Source organism: Daucus carota, chromosome 7 (genome assembly GCF_001625215.2).
Source record: "Daucus carota subsp. sativus chromosome 7, DH1 v3.0, whole genome shotgun sequence".
Lineage (NCBI taxonomy): Eukaryota > Viridiplantae > Streptophyta > Magnoliopsida > Apiales > Apiaceae > Daucus > Daucus carota.
In genome coordinates this window covers 8,457,530-8,474,266 of record NC_030387.2, presented here as the reverse complement: position 1 = coordinate 8,474,266, position 16,737 = coordinate 8,457,530, and the positions used below count along the sequence as shown (strand labels likewise).

The 16,737-nt window shown below is 33.8% G+C and overlaps 1 protein-coding gene across 2 annotated transcripts; it reads left to right on the top strand.

The window, feature by feature from the left end:
* The first annotated feature begins 12,479 nt into the window (after nt 1-12,479).
* On the top strand, nt 12,480-16,737 carry LOC135147714 (uncharacterized). Of its 2 annotated transcripts, none has more exons than XM_064080979.1 (2): nt 12,480-14,785; nt 16,315-16,737. In XM_064080979.1, the coding sequence occupies exons 1-2, from the start codon at nt 13,257-13,259 to the stop codon at nt 16,331-16,333; spliced, it is 1,548 nt and encodes a 515-aa protein (XP_063937049.1). In that variant the 5' UTR covers nt 12,480-13,256; the 3' UTR covers nt 16,334-16,737. The 2 variants fall into 2 exon arrangements, with proteins under 2 accessions (XP_063937049.1, XP_063937048.1); XM_064080978.1 differs by having other exon boundaries at nt 16,312-16,737.

The following is a 16,737-nucleotide window of genomic DNA, read 5'->3' as shown; positions in this document are numbered from 1 at the left end:
CAAATTTCCTTTTGAAAAATTACGAAATACGTACTTTGTCCCATAAACGAGGAAGATCAGCTTATATTTAGAAATATTTGTACATCGGATACAAATGAGTTCATAATATAGTAGATATATTTAAGTATAGAGTAAGGTTGGATAACTTATCCTCTGTCGTCCCAGGTCTGGGTTCGACCTGCAAATCAGAAGTTATCCAGTAAATAATAAAAATTAAATAAATATAGCGACTTTGGCAGATAAGATTCACGTGTTGAGCCTCTAATCACGTTATTTGATTGATCCTTTGTTTTAAATAATGTTTTGAACAGTTTTATAAATTGAAAACTACTGTACTGACTACTATTTTTATAAAATACAACAAAATGGTGTCAAACTTTCAAGTAGTGCCTTTTATAACTTGTTAGCGAGGACGATATATAAATAAAAACATGAGAAATCTTGGGTAATAAATTTCAAAGCGAGACATGCGTAAAATAAATTAAACACTCTACATTTCAACTATTTTTTACATTTTATATTTTTAATATTTATTAAATTTTTACGTGTCAAAACTTTCAAAAAATGATATTTTTATTCAAATATTTTAAGTCAATTAAATTTCTACACGTCAAAAATTTAAAACGATAATTTTTATAATATACTGTAACTCACTGTTTTTCAAATATAATTATGGGATCTCTAATTTTCACAACTTTTCTTAATTTGTTCACAATTTTATATAAATGTGTGAATATGAGGTTAAAGAAACCTAAAGTAGTTTAATCTGATACCATATTCTTAAATAAAATAGTACACAAGTAAATGACACTTAATTATCGGTGACTTTGATAAAATTATTATTCCCTTGAACTATATATAATAGTTTGGGATACGAATATCAGAAAAATGTATAAAAAAGATCAAAGTTAGATTAAAAATGAATAAAGTGGTGTCATCGGTTTATAATTTGAGATAGTTATGAAATGTAAAAAGTTCAAAATTATTTTATATTGTTATAGAATAAAGATAATGAGAAAAAAATTCAAACGTAATAATATTCATATATATGAAAAATATATTATTTTTGGAACACGGAAATGAACGAAAAAAGAAATAAATAAACTAACACATGTAGCATTGGAATCTACTTTGCACTACTAAATGACTCTGACACATCCACGCGGATCTAGTGAAAATCTAAACCCACAAGATTTGTGTCCAAATTAAGTCCAATCCGAATTTAATGAACTAATGGGCTTATTTATTTTTATTACCTAGCCCAACTGCCAAATTACTCAACCCTAGACTTCTATTTCTAGACCTCACTAGCCGTCATTACAATCATTCTCCTCGGAGTCTGTGTCTGGCTTTTCTGTCTGAAAAAGAACACTTCCTCTCAGCAGGTAACTTTCCGCATCTCTCGCTTTTGCCGATAAGTCTACAGTATCAATGTATAATGCTTCATTTTAATTATTGTTCTCTGATTGCTTATGATATCTACATAATTTGGGTTTCTATATATGGATAATTAGGGCAACGCGTGTTTTTGTTGTTGTTCTACCCTATTGAATGAAGGACATTAACTATCAATCAGCTAGCTAGGTCATTCATGTCAACCTAAAATTAGGGTTTATGTAATAAATTAGGGTTTTATCATGTAAAGAGGGTTGCGTTCTTATATGTTCACTAGCTAGTGTATAAGCTTGTTATTCCATCATTTTGATGAATTTATTTCTAATTCTGGAAACATTTTATCTTTTAGAAGTTTTTCATAATGCCTTGTGTTGGCTTATGTGTGTCAATTGAATTTTTTCTTATTTATCAGCTGGGGCCATGGCATCGGTGGCCATGTTATTTGTTGGTGCTATTGCTAATTACTTCTTAAGGGAGGTAATACTCAATTCTACCTTTATTTGTTTAAATGTTATTCATAAGGTACAACTGTGGTTTGAAAGCGCAGCCGATAGTTTAATTTAGCTAACTTAATTGTGCCATGTTTTGCCTAGTTGGTATTTTGTAAAATTACCTTTTTAGTAGTTTTTGTTCCGCAGGAGTAACTTGATTGATCACATTTTCTAAAATGTGGATTTACCGCCGGGAGCTTATATCTGAGTTTCAGATCAGCATGGAGAGTGCCATATTTTTTGTGTGATTTTTTTTTTTCCGGGCTAATACAATTATCAATTAACCAATACTTTCAGAGGGTTCCTGCTCCCCCTCCAGCGCCAGCCACCACGGCAAGTTTGAGATTCAAGAAGAAGACTGTGAGCTTTTCGTGATTTTGCTTTGTGTTATTTTTTTCGCTTCTGATTAATATTCATTTGATTAGTTAATATTTGAATATTATTTGTATCAACCAGAACTTTGACAGCAAGCTGGTGAGTAAACAAATTAATGAAAAACGTTCCAAGGGACATGAAGATGATGCCATGAGTACTAGTGCTTACAGCTTGGATCATGCTTTTGATATTGATGATGACCCTGACCGTAACTAATTGAAAGAGAGATAATGACCTTGCGAGTAATGCTCCTGTACGTCAATGGTATGCAAACATTGCATAAAATGTCATATCAGCCTTGTCTTCATATAAATATATTAATTGTCAGCATTCCTGTCGTAGGAAAATTAGAGCATTAGATTTTTTCAGCTAATGGTTAGTTAATTAGGACCCAGAAAAACTAAATGGGATGGCATTAGTAGCTTATAATACATGCAATTTTATATAGACATCATTCTAAAATCTAAAGCTTCTTATTAAATTGATTGCAGGTTAATATCCATATTTCTTTGTGTTTAAAAGTATGTGTATATTTAGTCTTCTAGTTGAAAGATTTAAGATAGGAAACAGTTTTTTTTATGTGTAAGTGTGTAGATTGAGAAACACTCCAAGCCTAATTTTCTTCAGTTACATTTCTAAAAGAAATCAGCTAGCTAGTTTACCAAAGTGTGAAGTGAGTTTAATCCATTGATCTGTTACATTGATCTCTACTTAATCTGCTACATTGATCTGTTGGATCACCGTAACACGAAGTTGAGGGTTCACATGATCTAGCTAGTAGAACGATGAATGTGTTAGCATTTAAATTACCAAAATCTAGTATACATTCTGAAAAAAAAGATCATTAGACTTGTAAGCTTGCTATATGTAGTTCTAGAAGCTTAGCAGATTCATAGCAAACCTTTTATAGTTACGACCTGGCATCATTCTACAATATTGTATTCAAGCTAATTAATTTCAACCTTAACATTACACGTATTAGGGGTTGCGTCATTGTGTAATCTTGCAGAATGGAGAGAGGTAAGGTGAGGTGAGATAGGTGAGTGGAGAGAGTGAGGTGGGTGTTTGTTGCGTGAAATGTGAAATCTGTGTCAGTATCGACTCAAATGAGAAGGGGGAAGTTTGCGGCTCCGATTTTTAGCACGCGACAAGTTTTTATTTTGTTTATTTTTTTGTTTTAATAATTCATTTTATTTTCAACTTCTTAATTATTTAAAAATATAAATATTTATATTTTTTAAAAAAATTCAGTTGCAGTTTTATTATTTTATACACATTTAATTAGTTTCAAATTTTCTTATTTTTATTATAATTAATTATTTTAAAGAGATGATATAAAAATTAATATTATATTCCAAAATTTAGTATTTTCATGTTTAATATATTATATTTTATTAAATTTTCATTTGAAAGTATTTTAGCTTTATTTTATGTAAATTTTATTATCATAATAGAAATAATTATTTTATTTATACTCTACGCAACACATAATTTTGCCTATTGCAACATCATATGGATATGAATGGTTATCGTTGCGGTAGGTATCAACTAGTGGCTCTAATGCAACATAATTTTGCAACACTCGCGTTTATACCATTGCGATAGGCCATATATGGCGTAGTGATATATCATTAGAACGCATAAGTATTTGGAGTCACATATATATATCATTTCCAAAGTTTCTGTTAAATTACATTAGTACCAATATCTAGACACCGTCGTATTTGATAAAATCTACTTAATTATTTGAATAGCTTTAAATACAATCAACAACAGAGACAGTTTCATCATCATAGTAGCCAATAGTAATACATTGTTACCAGTGTATAACCACACCATGGTATTGATAGAGACAATCTGCAGTTTCATACAGTACTAGGCTACGCCTTGCAGATTATCTATGTTTACTTTTTTTTAACCGGATTTCATGCTAATACGACTAAAACTTGTCAAATCTCCTCTGTGATGCAGTGACACAACTCGCATTGGTTACATGGAAATCAAAACACATGGCGAAGAGAAGAATTATATCAACCAAAGGACTCTTGCTCTTAGCTGTATCGCCCTCACCCTGTTGAGATACAAGCCGGAATATACCTAATTCCAAGCCAGATCTATATTACAAGGAGGTGGCTCTTTTACTCTCTTTTCCTCCCCCTTTCTCAGCCTTATCTCCTCTGTATTTATAAGCTTTAAGTCACGCTCCTCATGTGTTTGCTTGCTGGGCTTTTGGCCTTGGACTCCCTCTTGGGCTTGGCGGTAGTGGGCTTCTAGTTCGTGGGCTTGTGGCCCAACATTAGCCCCCTCCAAAGTAGTTCCATATCTTTAGATGTGGATTAGATTATCTTGGAAAGCGTTTTTACTACATAATTTTTGTTGCTTGACAAGTTTATTGTGGTGTGCAGGCGGTGAGCCATTTCTCTAAGAGGTACATGAGGTGGTGAGGTTGATGGTGCCCGTTATGGCGAGGACTGTTGGGCAGTGCAGTTGAGGAGATGGAAGATGCAGTGAAGGTTGATGAGATTCTTGCCGATAAAAAGTCTCTTTCCTTTCTAGTTGCTTTCTACCAAACAATCGAAGCCAATCTGATGGTGATAATTGCTGAAAGAACATGATGGCTAAAAGAATAAACTGTCGAGTGAAGTAGAGGGGCTGTGAGCTTAGCTCGGGGAACCGTCTTGGCAGTGAAGTAGAGGGCTGTGGGCTGTGAACTTGAAGAACCGTCTTTGCAGTGAAGTAGAGAGGCTGTGGGCTGTGAGCTTGGAGAATCGTCTTTGGTGGTGATATCAATGTTGTCACTTCTAGATTTCAGGTTTGACGATCGATTTTAGTATGGCATCTTGTGGAGATTACCTATATTTCCGTCTAATGGGTAAATAAAAATGTTAGATATGAGAGACGCTATCATGCGCTCCTGATTTTTCTCTCGTTGGGGCTGTCACTTGACCTTTTTCAAGTGAAGAGTTTTGGTGGACTACTGCATACATATAAGGAAGTTAATGTAGATGCCTTGATTCACATACTAGCTTGCCCGCAAAGAGGGCTTATTTGAAGGTAATATGTTTGGGCAGATGAAGCCTTAGGCATGATACCTGACACCCGTTGTAGGGCATTGCCTGCCATTTAAAGGACGCTCACTGAGCTAGTGAAGCGATGTAGTGAGCAGGCAAAAAACAGAGCCACTTGGTTCATCGGTTCAATATTTCAGCGCTTCCATTTCCGATCAGATCTGAGAATATCATCTCTCTGCTCAAACTTTTCAATAAGCAACTAATAGACATCCTCCTATGAGGCGAGGAGCTTGCTAGCCTTGGAATTCATGACTAGAACTTTGGATGTTGGGGGAGCCGATGAAGTAAGGAGGGAGAGCCGCTGAAGCGAAGAGGCTATTCGACCTTGAAGGTCAAGGACAACTAGACCTAAAATACTTTGGAAGTGGAGAAATAATGAAGTAGAACCGCTGAAGCGAAGATGCAGGTCGTGGAACCACTTTAGCGTCCTCCAAAGTGTGACGTTTAAAGGACGATCCAAGAGCTGGATGCTTTAAGAGCTGTATTTTATATTTAAGAACAATTCAAGAGCGTGATGTTTCAAGGGTGTGACCTATGACGCTTCATGAGTTGGACGCTCAATGAGCAATTAAGAATAATTCAAAAATTGGAAGCTCAAAGAGCAATTAAGAATACTTTAAAATTTGGACGCTTAAAGAGCAATTAAGGACGCTCCAAGAGCTGTATTTAAGGATGCTTCACAAGAAGACGCCTCACACGCGGCGCGCCTCACAGAGGTGTGCTTCAAAAATTGGACGCTCCAAGAGCTGATGGAGCAAAGAAACGAATTATAGAGCCATTTTAGGACTGTGCCTTTTACTTTTAAGGATGCTCCAAGAGCTGATGGAGCAAAGAACCGAATTATAGAGCCATTTTGAGGCTATGCCTTCTATTTTCAAGGGTGCTCCGAGAGCTGATAGAGCGAAGAGGAGATTTGTGGAGTCATTGAGGCTATGCCTTTTACTTTTAAGGATGCTGCGAGAGCTGATGGAGCGAAGAGGCGAAATATGGAGTCATTTTGAGGCTATGCCTTTTTATTTTCAAGAATGCTCCGAGAGCTGATGGAGCGATGAGGCGATTTGTGGAGCCTTTTTGAGGCTATGCGTTTTAGTTTCAAGGATGCTCCGAGAGCTGATGGAGCGAAGAGGTGATTTGTGGAGCCTTTTTGAGGCTATGCCTTTTAGTTTCAAGGATGCTCCGTGAGCTGATGGAGCGAAGAGGCGAGATGTGGAGTCATTTTGAGGCTATGCCTTTTACTTTCAAGGATGCTCCGTGAGCTGATGGAGCGAAGATGCGAAATGTGGAGTCATTTTGAGGCTATGCCATTTACTTTCGAGGATGCTCCGAGAGCTGACGGATCAAAGAGGCGAATCTAGATTCATGATTTTTGGATTCCCATCGGGATATATGTTTGTTCCCTTTGGATCCCATTGGGATTCGATTTTTGTATGCTCCAAGAGCTGATGGAGTATGGAGTCAGATTGTTGAACCTCTTGGAGATTGTATTTTGCACTTTTTTTAAAGGACTTCATCACTTCACTGGCTCCACGGCTTAGCGCTTCCTTTTTCGAGTAAGATACATGATATTTTCCTATTAATTTTGAGTTGGTGACCCGTTAAGCTGGAGAGCCGATGAACTACGAGAGGCGATAGAATATGGATGCAAATCGTTGGACCACTTGAGAGTTGTGCTAGATAATTTTCTGAAAATTTCAACACTATATCGGTTCAATGGCTCCACGCCTCCTTTTTCGATCAGATGTGAGAACATTCACTCCAAGCAGCCTTCACTCCATATCAGTTCCTCTTTCAGATCTAATTTTCCTCATGTAGTCTCTATCAAACTTGGTGGCATCGAATCTCTTAGCTTGGCAGCTCGTATATCACCCATCGTGATGGCGCATAGATCAGCAACCGTAGTGGCGCCTAGCTCAACAACAATGACAAAAATATCTGAAAACAAATCGCCAAGCAATGTAGAGCATACAAAACAAATCGCCAAGCAACGTATATCATACAGGAACAGAGCTTCTTTATTGGAGATCTCGAATGTCGGTAGATCGAGATTCATTATTCCAACAAAAGTGTGAGTATAGATGTATGTATATATATTTTTTATGGTTGTATAGATCTCGAATGCAGGACATGGCTTATCGGGAACAAGGAGCACCTCTCTCGTCGCCGGATCTGGCGGCGATTTGTAGAGCTCATCCTCGTTTCCGGTAGTAGCCTTGCCGATCGGAGATATGAGTTTTGTGGTTGGAAAAGCGAGAGCCCCTCCTAGCGCCAAATGTTGAGATACAAGCCGGAATATACCTAATTCCAAGCCAGATCTATATTACAAGGAGGTGGCTCTTTTACTCTCTTTTCCTCCCCCTTTCTCAGCCTTATCTCCTCTGTATTTATAAGCTTTAAGTCACGCTCCTCATGTGTTTGCTTGCTGGGCTTTTGGCCTTGGACTCCCTCTTGGACTTGGCGGTAGTGGGCTTCTAGTTCGTGGGCTTGTGGCCCAACACACCCTATCATGGGAGGTGGATTGTGTGCCCATAAAAACCTGTAGTACTACTTAATTATGTGCTTGCAGATGATTATGCTGGTGAATTGGTTATTCCAAATTGTGTGTTTGATTAAATTATATATGCTGCATAGTATTGTTCGAAAGCTTTTACTGGCGTCCTGTATTGCTAGTAAGCTTTCCGGGGTATAATGTATGTAATGCGGCATTACAGTCCTAAATTTGTTTATGAGTACTATGCTTATCATTGATGTGTGTTATTGTGCTTTGAAGTCCCAACTTCATTAATATGCTTGTCGTGTGTAATATTTGTGCGTCACTGGCCTGGTAACCCTCAAGATTATTTTGTAAGAAGCTATTTGGATGATCGGTTTTATTATGATGCCCCCATGACCATGAGCACACAATAAACATAAAATTTGATAACTTTTTCTTCTTTTTTTTTTTTGATAAGGTAATTTTTTTTTTTGATTGGCTTACACCTCTTTAATAATGATAGTCCCATGCATTCACAACAATCACACCAATCAAATTAAATACACCAAATTTATAGATTTGAGTGCTTAGCATGTGTTCATGGGCACTTACTAGACAAACCCTTAGATGATATTACAAGACCAAGGTTCACCAAAGGGTTGTAATACACACACGTGTGTGTATATATAGTATATATTGTACTGATTTATAAAAATAATTGTTCAACCTTATTACAGTATTTATGTTCTAGTACATATTCTACATGTGTCTGGATGTTAACAAATATTGTTGAACAAAAAAATTTAAATTTAAATAATTAGATATTATATTTTATCCAATTGTGTATGCTAGATTTTATATACAAATATGGAGACCTCATATGTCTATTTCTTCTATTTACTATGAACATCTATTTATCTAAGATATCTTATTGTTATGACCGTTTTGCAAGCATTATACTACTTTTTACTCGATGTCGCCAACAAATATAAATATATGTTTGACACTTACAATATCTTACCTTTCGAGTCCTTACTATGTATTCTTATGAAGTCTTAAAGTTCAATGTAAGGTTAAGAAATACGTAAACTTTTGTGTATCCATACATCTTGCATTGGTTCTTTATGGTTCTTTATCTTGACTCAGGGTGTATATGAATGGGTAAAATACTTGCATGTGAACCATAGTGCTGAGATAAACTATTTTGATGAATATTATATTAAGGGTTTGAAATTAATCCATGAATAAAACATTACTTTCAAATTAAGTGACTTAGCAAAATCTGTATATTGTATTAAAGTTGTAAAAGAAATAAATAAAACCTACAAATTTCATAAAATCATGGATAAATATAGTTGAAAGAGATTTACAACTTTGGAACAACATAGTTATACAAAGTCAAAGTACCTTTGATAGTGTGAGATTTAAAACTATTTAACGATTTATTTTTCAGTTCTTATATATTACTTGAATTTAACAACTTTAGTATAAATTATATTTATATTTTAGTCAAATCTTGAAATCGAACATATAATATTTTTATTATTAATTGAAATGTATATTGGATTATAGATTTGGAGTTAATCTATTTCACTTAAAAAAATTCTACTCGAATTTAGTACACTACTAGAAAAGCGGAAATTTTCGACTGCCAAAATCGACTGACCACAGTCATCAGGCAAAAAACGGGCATTTCCGATCGACTTACTGACCAAACAAGATAAATCGGAAAAAAGTGGGTCATTTACGACCGCCGTTACCGACCGAACAAGGTCGGTCGGTTATAAGTTGGTGTGCGTCCCGTTCACCAATGTTCTTCAGCTGACAGGGACACCGTATCACTAAATTCGACCGGCTCATTTTTGATCGCCTGTGGTCATTTCCGACAGCCTCGACTGTTTTAAAATAATTGATCAGCTTTTAGTCTATTGTCGACTTGTGATTGGCTGAGTGGGGATGTGGTGGAGCCTAGCTTCATTTCCGATCGACTTCTGTTGGAAAAGCGGTCGGAAATGACTTTGCTACTATTTAAATTGCTATAGTCTCTCACAAAGTCTTATTGTTATAGCATTTGATGTTCCGTTAAACTATAACTCCAAAAATTATTTTTAAATGAATATAACGGTCGGTTTTATAACAGGGTCTCCCAAAAATGAACCCTGAAATACTTTCCGACCGACTCATTTCCGACCATCTCAGTTGGTCGGTTTTTTAACAGGGCCCTTTTAGTTGAGCCGTGAATTCCGACTAACACATTTTCGACCGCATGTGGTCCATTTTAGGACTATCCACTTGTATGACACGTCAACGGCGGAGCTAGCTTTCTAAGGAAATGACAACACTTTGCGACCAAAGTCATCCGTCGGTTATATGTCTTATTTCGGACCGATCCGTCATTTCTAAATCGGTTTTAAGGGACCGACGTGGTCGGTCGGTGGTCGGTTATGACCTCAAAACTGACCAATTTCATTCATTTCCGACCGAATTTGACCGTCGGAAACGTTCGCTTTTATTGTAATGTTATATACCTCACTTAAACTTTAATGAAAAAGATGTTACTCAATAAATCGAATACATTTATTTCGAGTCGATTAAAAACTCCACTCATATTCAAATCTAATAAAATATAAAATGATAATGTTTGATTTGATTCGGTTTCATTCTAACTCGAAGAGAATAAAACTACAATGGTAATGCACAAGAAAAAAGTTAAAAAGAAAATGAATAAGACGGGCGAACAGTGTTTCAAAAATATAAATTTATAAAGAAAAATTGGGTAATTTTTAAAAAATAATTATTTGTAATTTAAATAAAAATTTCTAACTTATAAAAAAACAAATTCTCAATAGATTCTAATTAATTATGATTTCTAACGGGTTAATCATCTAGTTGATCACTGAAGTGGGCTTAATGTATCAAGTTGGTCACTGAAATCAAAACGGTATCAAGATGGTCACTAAAGTGGCCATAAATATCAAACCAGTACCATGAAATATGAATTCAAGCAGTAAAAATATTATTTATAAAGTTTTACACATTATTTTTGAATGTTACCAAAACCAAGTAAAAGGGTATGACTTCTAATATTTATGATAATATATATATATATATATATATATATATATATATATATATATATATTTAGATTTTATAAATTTTATTTATTATTTATTTTCAATTAAAACAAAGAAAATAACTATATAATAAAATATAAATAATAAATAAACTTCATAAATCTAAATATATTATCTTAAATATTAGAAGTCATAACATTTTACTTGGTTTTGGTAACATTTAAAAATAAAGTGTAAAATTTTATAAATAATATTTTTATTACTTGAACTTATATTACAAGTTACTTGTTTGATATTTATGAGGACTTTAATGACCATCTTGATATCATTTTGATTTCAATAACCAATTTGATAAATTAAGTCCATTTAATAACCAAACTTGATAATTAACCCGATTTCTAACATGGGTCCTAAACAAATCCTTTAGATTTCTTGTTGAAAGCGCCCTTAGTTCTCCACTGCTTTACATCTATATATTTCTTAAAAAAAGTCTCGAATATATATAAAAACTTGAAATCAAAATCAAGATTCACAACCATCAACAAAAACTAACCGTACAAATCAATTTTACAACAAAACCCACAATATAAACTACAAAAATACATTGAACATTTTAATAATATTTATTTAACAAATTAATGAATTTTTTGTTTTTGATTTTCTGCTAGCATAGAATGAGACTCGGTGACCATGGACTTTAAAAAAATTAAATTAGAATACAACTTAATTGTATATATAGTATTAAAAATAAATTATTCTTCTAAAAGTTTGCAAGTTATTTTATTTATTTTTTTTTTAAGAAAAAGTTTGCAAGTTATTTTATAAATTTCTTCCATTGTTCATTCGTTTCAATTGCATTGTCATAGTAGTTATATGCAATAGCTTTAAAGAGTGACGAGACACGAGACGTTTGAATATATTTTTTTCAATAAATTAAAAATTATTTGAAAATAAATAAGTAATACTTATATATCTTTTATTATGATATACGAGATACTATTCATTTGATCAATTAATTTAATTTTTATTATTATACAAGAATCAATCATATCATTCGGTTAATCAATTAATTTTATTTTTTTAAATTGATTTTAGTCAATTAGATAGCATCACGAAATTTTGACCAATCATATTTATTATTTGAATTTTTTTTTCAATACCGAAATTTCAAACCAACCATATCAATTCTTTGACATTTAAATATGAAAAATCTGATTTAATATATATTGAATAATAAATTATCACATATTAATGATAAAAAAATATTTATAAATAGATAATAAATTTTAAAAACTAAATTTTCGTGTGAAAATATAATCTGTTGGTTAATCTAATTTAATTAAAATTCAATTTATTAATATTAAAATACTAATAAAATGATGTATAAATTTAAAATATAAATAATAAATTACGAATTATATAATCGCACATGTTAAAAACTATTTTTTTTTAAAATTTTAAATGTTGAAATATTTATATCTCATCTAATTTGAGCATCATTCTTGTGAGTGTTTCTAAAATACACCTCTATGTCTCAATTGTAAAGTTCTAGTTAGGGAAAATTAATTCTAAAGTCACTGAATTATATGCACTTTTTTTTCTAGATACCTGAACTATAAATGTCAATTCATAAGTAATTCAACTCTTGATTTTTTTCTACCTGGGTCCTTTCGTTAGATCTGGTTTGACGCCGTTAGTTTTTCCGGCGAACTTGGTCGGAAAAACTCAAATCCGGTGAGCTCGAATTTTCCGACGAAGCTAATTTAAACACTAAAAGTTACGAAAATTATATGAATATGCTCATAATCACACGATCTATCAATCTACATCATTATAATTCGAATAAAAGCTATTAAAATGAAAACTAATATTCAACTCAAAATTCGGAAATTACCAAACTAAATTTTGATGGTATAGATGGATAGGCGATTGAAAAACGAGCAATTCGATTACTCAAGCTTCAAATCTGGATACCGGAATCACCTTCAAAATTATCTTTGATTCTCATGAACTTAAGAAGAACTAACGACGTCAAATCAGATCTAACGGAAGGACCTAGATAGGAAAAAAAATTAAGAGTTGAATTACTTATGAATTGACATTTATAGTGACCTAGAAAAAAAAAGTGCCTATAGTTTATAGACTTTAGAATTAATATTCCCATTTAGTTATTACCGCCCTGAACAAATCCTTCAGATTTCATATTGAAAACGACGTAGTCCTCCAGTGCTTTACATCGAAAAGAGGTTGAATTATATTTCCGTTTGTACCCCTGTCACTTCATATCCGTTGAAAAACATAAACTAATGTCAGTTGTTTGGAGAAGCTACATCGGAGTTTCATAGGTTTCCAATTAGGGTTTGGCTGCGCACATCCTTGAATGCAATTACGAGGTATGGATCGGTCTTTACTTTTCTTAATTCACGTAATTCTCTGGAACTTACGAAAGACTAAAGACTTAGTGAACGCGTTACATCAAGTAGGAGAACTTGTACTATCAATAGCAGCTAAAGAATTTGCAGTTCCTATGATTTTAATGAATCATGAAGAAACAGATGAGGCCATGGTGATGAGGTGTTTAATAGCGCTAGTTCTGATTGTGTTGAAAAGTCTTTTTAAGTGTCAAGAAGCTTTTGTAGATGTGTTGAGAGAAGCAGAGGGAGCGGTGATTAAGTTTTGTATGGAGAGTGAAAGGCCGAGAGTGGCGGTGATTATGTCGGCACCTGCTCGGTGGTGTGAACTTGATTTGAATTTGCTGGAAGAAATTAGGGGGAGACTCAGAAGTCCTACTGACCAGGCGCGTTTTCGTGGGGTGTGTAAGGCTTGGCATGATGTTCGTCCGGTTAAAATGATGAAATCGATACCGTGGCAAGTTAAATTGGACCGTGAAATTCCGAAGGCTGCTGATAAGTTAGAATTTCGAGTGTATGACCCGTCATCAATGTCTGCTTTTGTTCATAATATCTTTTGGGCTGATTTAGGTATTCCCTCTCCTTCGTCTTATAAGAATATAGGGGCTAGTCGTAAGAATAACTGGTTTTTTATTTGTATTAGTAAGCCAAGATTGTTTTTTTGGACGCGTAGATACTTTTTATTTCATACCCCATACACCAGAAAAACTATCAAACTCCCAACATTAGACTATCCATCTCGTTTTAAGTTCAGAAGAACGTTCTCCACTGACCCTGAGTCTCCGAATTGTGTCTTCTTTCTTTCGGATACTTTTGATGCAGACAAAATTGTTGTTATAACATATTGCAAGAGTGACACAAAATGGACGGCTAGAGAGTTTGAAAGAGTTCAGGAGTTTGTCCCTTGTGATTGCATCCCTATATACTTTCGAGAAATCTTCTACCTTGTTTCTCCCTTTGGACAAGTCGCATCCTATAATATTGTTGATGACGAATTTAAGTTTGAGAGTTTGTTAATAGATGAAAGTTTTGTTCTAAATTACAATTCATTTAGGATATACCAAGTGTTTGAGTTAAATGGAGAGCTCATGCTCATTTATTTTGGCTCAAAGAAAAAGGACAATGACAGTCGCCCCGGCAAGCAGTGTATAAGAATGTATGATTGGTCAAACAAGGTTTGGATTCCAGTGAGCACCCTTGGGGATAATGCAATATTTGTTGGCGACCAAATTCTTTCAGTTGCTATAGTTAATACAGAGGAAACGAAAAATTGTGGAGTATTACCAAACAAGATATATCGCTTTTATGATTTTGGGTGCATTATTTATTCCTTGGAGGATGGCAACTTAGTCGAATATACGCCTATGTATTCTAACTTACTGGGGGATGGTTGTGGTGATTTACCTGAATTCAAGTACAATTGTGGGATTACATTTTGGGATGCGACCAAGGCGTTTTATTGGTTGGAACCGCCCACTGTCATGTACAAACAATCAAGGTGACATATTGAGTAGTCTCTTTCTTTATGTTAAGTATAATTTTTTTATATAAAGTAGCATCCATGTTTTCTTTTTTACAAATGCTGCTAGGTGTTTTTCTTTTTTAAAATTTTTTCAGTCTCCTTGAGTGTTGTTATTTTGTTTGGTATGTGTACATCTGTAGCTGGTATAAATTCTATTATTAATATCTGAATAGTGTGAAGAAACACGTCTGTAGGATAAGAATCAACAACAGTTTCTTTTTTAACAGAGCATAGCCTTTTGTAAATTAGGTGCAGTAAAGTCATTACCCCAAAAAGTCAAAAAAAAAAGAAAAAAGGTCATTAACCCAAAGATTTTTCAATTGCAGAAGACATAGGAAATATTATATAAAAGGTAATAAGTATCAATAGAATAATACCTAGTTTTGTAAACAACTTATATGTTGGTATTATATGTGGGAAAAATTAGCTTTGCAGAACTCATTTGTTGTACGAAGAAGCATGGAACACTTAGACAACTGAGCGAAAACATTCTTGTCCCCATAATTATGCACAAATATACTCATCATTTATCAAGCCAGTCTCTGTTTTTCCACTTTTTTCTTAAAACTGATCATATTAAATTGTTCCTGGTAATACTTCACAATGATATATATAACCATATGTCCAAATTAGAAACTAATATCTTGTTGTTATTTTGAGTTACAAAATCAGTGACAAACTATTTGTTACCTTTATGTCTTTCAGTGAATTATGTTACCTAAGCTCGTAGCTTGTATGGGGTTGCGTGTTTTGTTAGGTAACTGGATTTTAACAATATTCTTCGGAATTAGGTTCTCTTGATTGCCACTACTGGTGTTCACGACATCTTCTGAATGATTCCTACCTGAATGTTCATCAACGTCTTCTTTCTCATCTTTGTTCACGTCCTCATGGTTAGTCTTAAACTATGTTGTGTTTTTACACTCCCACACAAGTCTTTCCACTCAACTACTTAAGTTTGGCCAGAATTGGAAGATGAACATAGAGAACTAGATATGTTGCTACTCCTCCCACAATGATAATTTGTCACCATCATTTTTCGCATAAGCATTTGTTGTCACATGTACAACCACAAGTTGACGTGGATGTTTCATCTAATCTAAAAGCTACTAACCGTGACCACTACCCACATGTACCTTCTTTGTACCTGCAATGGTGAATCTAACAATCATCTTGCTTTTAATGAATTTTTTAATATATATCGATTATTATTCTTTAGCAATGTAAAAAAGATATCTATCATAAATTTTCATCCATTTAGTCATTAATTCCAGCAATATGCATCAACCATCTATCTTTTTGAAATGATTGGCTTCCTTCCTCCCACTCGTATACCCATGTTATTATAGAAAAGTCGCACTCTCTTCATATTTATAAAGTCCAGTTGACACGTAATTCTAGTTAGTGATATGCAGTAATAGTGGTATGTTTCATTGCGGTATTTTGATTTCTACTTGAATTTCCGTGCATTTTATTCAAACTTAAATTTTTTGTTTCTGCAGCAGATTTCATGCTAGTACCTAAAGCAGATTGTAAAGTGCCCTGCTGTGCAATTAGCAAAAAGAAAAAAAAAGAAAAAAAAAGTGCCAGTGTTGTGGTGGTCGACGCGCCTTACCTGCATGGAAAAAACAAGGCGGAGAGAAGAAAAGCTATACTTTGTATGTGATTGCAGATGATTATGCTGGTGACTTGGCTTTTCTTGATCATGAGCTTGAAGTTAAAATTCCCTATAAATAGAAAAAAAAAAGTGAAAAAAAAGAGAGAGAAGTTATATATTGTGCGGGGCCTTTTTATTTTTGAAGTGTTCTGTTGTTTATTTTTAGTAAGCTTTCAGTTTATCTTAACTTATCCAATTTGGTGAATTGGATGTATAATTATGTATTGTTGTGAGATTATAATGTGATATATACATCAGCTCCTTGTTGTTT